Consider the following 4,504-nt stretch of genomic DNA (forward strand, 5'->3'; position numbering starts at 1 on the left):
CTGAACCTTTTCCTATTCACAGCTAAGAGAGATGGATAGAGGTTACCTCACCAACAACTATCCTGACTATGTTTTGAATTCAAGAAATAATGAGAGGTTTATTAGGTTCTGAGCCATCCTGGCCCCCTCTTATAGGGAGGGGAATCCAAGAAAGAGGAGGCAGAAACAGCTCCAAAAATGTGAAATATTCCAAGCAGCAGACACTCGGTACATTTTTCAGGCCTGAGAAAGAATTTGGTACATTCTGTACAGGTTTCGCAGAAAAATCTTTAGCTTTCAGAGAAGCAGTTTTCCCCATAAGCTGCCACTTGCTGCTGGCCTTATAGATCTCAGATGGAGCCTTAGGAGCTGGGTTATGGTGCTGGTGGATGATCTTTATCGCATTTACAGCTATGTTGATTTTCAGATAATCTGTACTTTGCACTGCTTTGGCACAGAACTACTGCAACCATCATCAGTTTTCACTGTCACACGTGCAGCGTACAGAGTTATAATAAAATTAAATAGTCCTCTGCGTTTGCACCTTGAAAAGCAAAGGTTTTCCGCTTTTTTGCGCTTTCTTGGAGGTCCAGGAATTTGGAGTACGGGGAGCTGTGTTATGGTATTTGACTTGAAAAGAGATCAAGTTGAGAATGAATGCTCATATTGGGAGGCTTTGTATTGGGAAATACCTATTTGAGTATTTATTTCATAGAATATGCAGCACAGTATTTGTGGCCTTGATTCAGGCCTTGGATTTGTAGGTGTGACATAACCCCAAAACAGTGAGGCCAACTCTTCACTCCTAAAGAGTAATATAAATGGCATCAATCACTAAACTTGCTTTTCTTAAAGGTGGCAGCTTTGAGACACTGAAATTCAGAATTGTAAGGCTACATTTTTGATAAGCAAACGCAAATATCCCTGAAGCAGCATTAAAAATGTATTCATGAATAAATTCACTCCAAAAATCATGCTTATGGTGCTGCCTGCAAATACTGTAAATAATATCACAGCTTGGCATTTCAGAGAGATTATTTCCTCATGATTTCATGCTTTGTTTTCAAATAAAGTAGATTTAGTGTGTTGTTATGGAACAAAACAGCTGCAGACCGGGAAGGTGGGGTGTGTTAGGAGACTTTCACCGCAGAAAGTACATGTATCTGCATTCATAAAATCATCTGGGTGTTTAGAACATGTGCCAGATTTCATACACATTGCTTTGATGTTTGTGGCATAATGTGCCAAAATTTTAAAAATAAACAGTAGATTTCAGGTGTTGGCTTGTTTTATGTTTGCTATTAAGAAAATATTTGATATTTTCATTTCCAGTTGCCAAAGCTGAGGAGCTGTTAATGAATAGCAGTAAACTGCCAACTTGTGAAGATTATAGAAGTAGAAAACTAATTAGGTAAACACCATTATTTTGGAAATATGTTAATTTGAGTTCTAGAAAAGTTACTTTTGTAGGAAATGAATATTATTGTTGTCACTTACTTCTGTTTCTGTGTGTTTCTTAACTTCGTGATTACTGATGAACCAGTGATGGTCTAAGGAGCAGCAGAGCTTTAGGCCTCCATGCTTTACTTGAGGGTTTATTTGACGTCTCTTAACACCGACTGATGAAACAGCATTGGGGACACTTTGCTGAGGTGTTCCACAGCACTGTTAAATATGACATAGGGGAAATGCACTTTAATTTTCCCCTTTAGATGAAGCATATAGCCTGATTCTTGGTCTGTACCCTCTGTTGTTGTTGGGTCCTTTTGACAGCACTGGTCACTTTACATGAAGTTGCACATTAATGTTGATTTTTGTAGCAGCAATGTAGCTACTCAGAAAAAGCCAGTGTTCCGCAGTGCAGGCTCCAGAATTGTGAAATCATATTTCCTTTGCAGATTATGCTGTTTCTCTTCTGCCCGTGATGAAAGATCCTCAGCCTCTCTGGTGGGTGGGCAGCAGATGCTCCTCATCTGCAGCCATTTACATTTCCTTTTCTCCCCCAAAGCACCACCTTTCACAAGAAGAACCTGCAGTGTGCGATGTGTTTACTCAGATGCTCAAAATGTCAAGGATATGTATATTGATTTTTGTACCATTCAAGCATACTGAATAAATATTGCTGGACTAGGAGGATTGCTGGGTTTGGGTTTTTTTCCTCTTTCTGTGCTGAAAACCACGTTTTTTCCATTGTTCCCTGGAGTTTTGAGGAGCTTGTTTGCCCTCGCAGCTTTTCAGTGTTGCGCCTACGTCAGACTCAGGGGACGTCCTCACGGTGATGGGGCTGGGCACTCTCCTCTAAGGAGGATGATGCCAATGTCTGTTATTTCCTCTCTGAATGATCTTTTTAATGGCTTACAAAATGTAAGAATCCTTTGTTTTTCTTGTTCTTTCCAGGGCCCATGAGTTTTGGGTGGACTTGAATGCTATGAAGTTGTACGAAACAGTTGAGTTTGACCAAATGCGGCGGCTGTCCACACCTTCCTGCCCCAGCTCCAGCTCCAGCTCCTTCACTGTCTGGAAATACTTCTGCAGGGACCACTTCGGCTGGAGGGAGTACTCAGAGGTATTTAACACCTCCCAAAATCCTGCTTTTGGGTTATATACTATAAACTATGTACATTTTTGTTCTTTTTCCTCTTTGAACGTTCAGGAAAGTTACTTAGAGGTATCCCTGAGGAAGGTAATCAAGAAGGTCAGTGCTGAACTGAAAAAGCAATGAAAGAGTTTTGCTGTGCTGGGCTGCACCATGAATTATTGCTGAAAACGTGGGAGACAGAGGCTGACCAAATTTTCAGGCTCAGAAAAGGTTGCAGAAAGCTGTCCTCTCTGTCCTAAAATTTCAGGGATTAGTCAGTTGGTACTGACATGGGCCAGTGTGCTCTCAGATTTGACAGTTTGGCCTTCTAACCCCAATTATGGACACAGAAGTCACAGCCACTGTCAGACAGGATTGTGCTGGACAAACCCAGAATATTTCTGTTAATTTAAGCTCTAAGAGCTCATTTTCGGCTGACCACAGCTGTACATAATATTTTTAATAAAACCTCATGAGTGTGTTACCATTTGGGCAGTACCAGTGTAAACTAAATTGTGTTTATCTTTCTCATGCGCCACTCTGACTTCCTAAGTGTGGTAGGAAGCAAGGATGAGAATATACTAATCTATAAAAGATTTCCACAGCAGACCTGCTTTTTACATTCAGCCAGCAAAGACAACAAGTAAGTAGTTTGTGGCAAGGGAGTTTTAGGTTAGATATTGGGAATAACATTTGGCATATAAAAAGATGAGAGCACCAGCACCAATTATTAGGAAAGCTGTGAAACCTGCCTTGTTGGCAGATCTTATAAACAGGTAACGGGCATTTTTCAGTGACTTAAATATATTTGTGCCTCAGAGGAGAGGGGAAGGGAGTAGAGAGGGATTCTTTGAGGTCTCTGACAAAAAAACCGAAGTTTTGAGTATGTAATTTGTCATGTGTGTGGTTTTGTTTTCTTCATTTTCTGTTTCAGCCTGTTGTCAGACTGATAGAAGAAGCCAGCTGCCGGGGTCTGAAGGAGGTTCGGTTTATCACCTGGCATAACCAATACATCTTAAATATCAAAGATGGGTTCCAGCAAAATGCATGTTTCAGGAGAGAAATCAAGAGGAGACCCCTTCTTCGCTCCTGCGTTGTGCTGATGCCGTTTTTACAGTAAGTATCTCAGCAAAATGGAAAAATCAGAAGAAATAATAAAAAATCATTGTCATATTGGCAGCTCTCGCCACTTTTCAAGATAAACATGATCTGAGGAAGTCCTTGCTGCTTGACTCTATTATTTAAAGGTTTTAATGTACCTTGCAGGATGTCAGAAGCACAGATGTGTTTCAGGTTTGCCAAAGTATTGTCCGGCTTTCAGCATCTCACCAGGTAGTGATTGTCAGGCTATCGGTTCTAGGTCTGTAAAAATAAGTGTTCAAAGCCATTTGATAATTTCCCAGCACAATTAAAGCACACCTTGCTTCTATTGTCATCTCCACCCATCAAAGGAGGAGTGAGGAAAGTGCTGCTCTGTAGTGATTTATTGATTACAAAGCCTAAAAATGCCATTTTGGTGATCTCACAGCACAGCTGGAAACGTTCTGGTCAGAGCTTAGTGGATGGGAACATGTTGTCCCGTCAGCATGGGGTGGAGGTCGTTAGGCTGCACACATCTAAGGAGCCTGCGCTGCTCGTTAGCCTGCAGGGTCATTACCGCCTCCAATTGCCAGGCTAATTTGGTCAGAGCCTCAAAATTTGGGGATGTTAGAAACAGCTTTAAATATGGTTTTGTAGGAAGGAAACCCAAAAGTATTAAAGGAGGACGCAGGTAAAAAGACCAAGCCATGGACTTCCTGGTTATAGCAATTCTTTATACTTAATAATAATGAAAAATCAGGATTTCAGGTATTCTCCTGATGTTTTGCTACCAGTGACTATTTTACTACAGTGTAATTTTGAGATAAGCTAAAATGATGGGGCAGAGTCTAGTTGGAGGCCTGTAAC

The 4,504-nt window shown here is 41.0% G+C and overlaps 1 protein-coding gene across 1 annotated transcript in view; it reads left to right on the top strand.

The window, feature by feature from the left end:
• LOC104537791 (TCDD-inducible poly [ADP-ribose] polymerase-like) overlaps positions 1 to 3,677 on the top strand; it is a 13,233-nt gene extending 9,556 nt beyond the window's left edge. Inside the window, exons 2-3 of the mRNA XM_010180787.1 lie at positions 2,377 to 2,545; positions 3,492 to 3,677. Of these exons, the coding sequence (XP_010179089.1) occupies positions 2,377 to 2,545; positions 3,492 to 3,677 (355 nt within the window). The remainder of the gene's footprint in view (positions 1 to 2,376; positions 2,546 to 3,491) is intronic.
• The last annotated feature ends 827 nt before the right edge of the window (positions 3,678 to 4,504 follow it).

The sequence above is a fragment of the Mesitornis unicolor genome, unplaced genomic scaffold, assembly GCF_000695765.1.
Source record: "Mesitornis unicolor isolate BGI_N332 unplaced genomic scaffold, ASM69576v1 scaffold54473, whole genome shotgun sequence".
Taxonomy (NCBI): Eukaryota; Metazoa; Chordata; class Aves; order Mesitornithiformes; family Mesitornithidae; genus Mesitornis; species Mesitornis unicolor.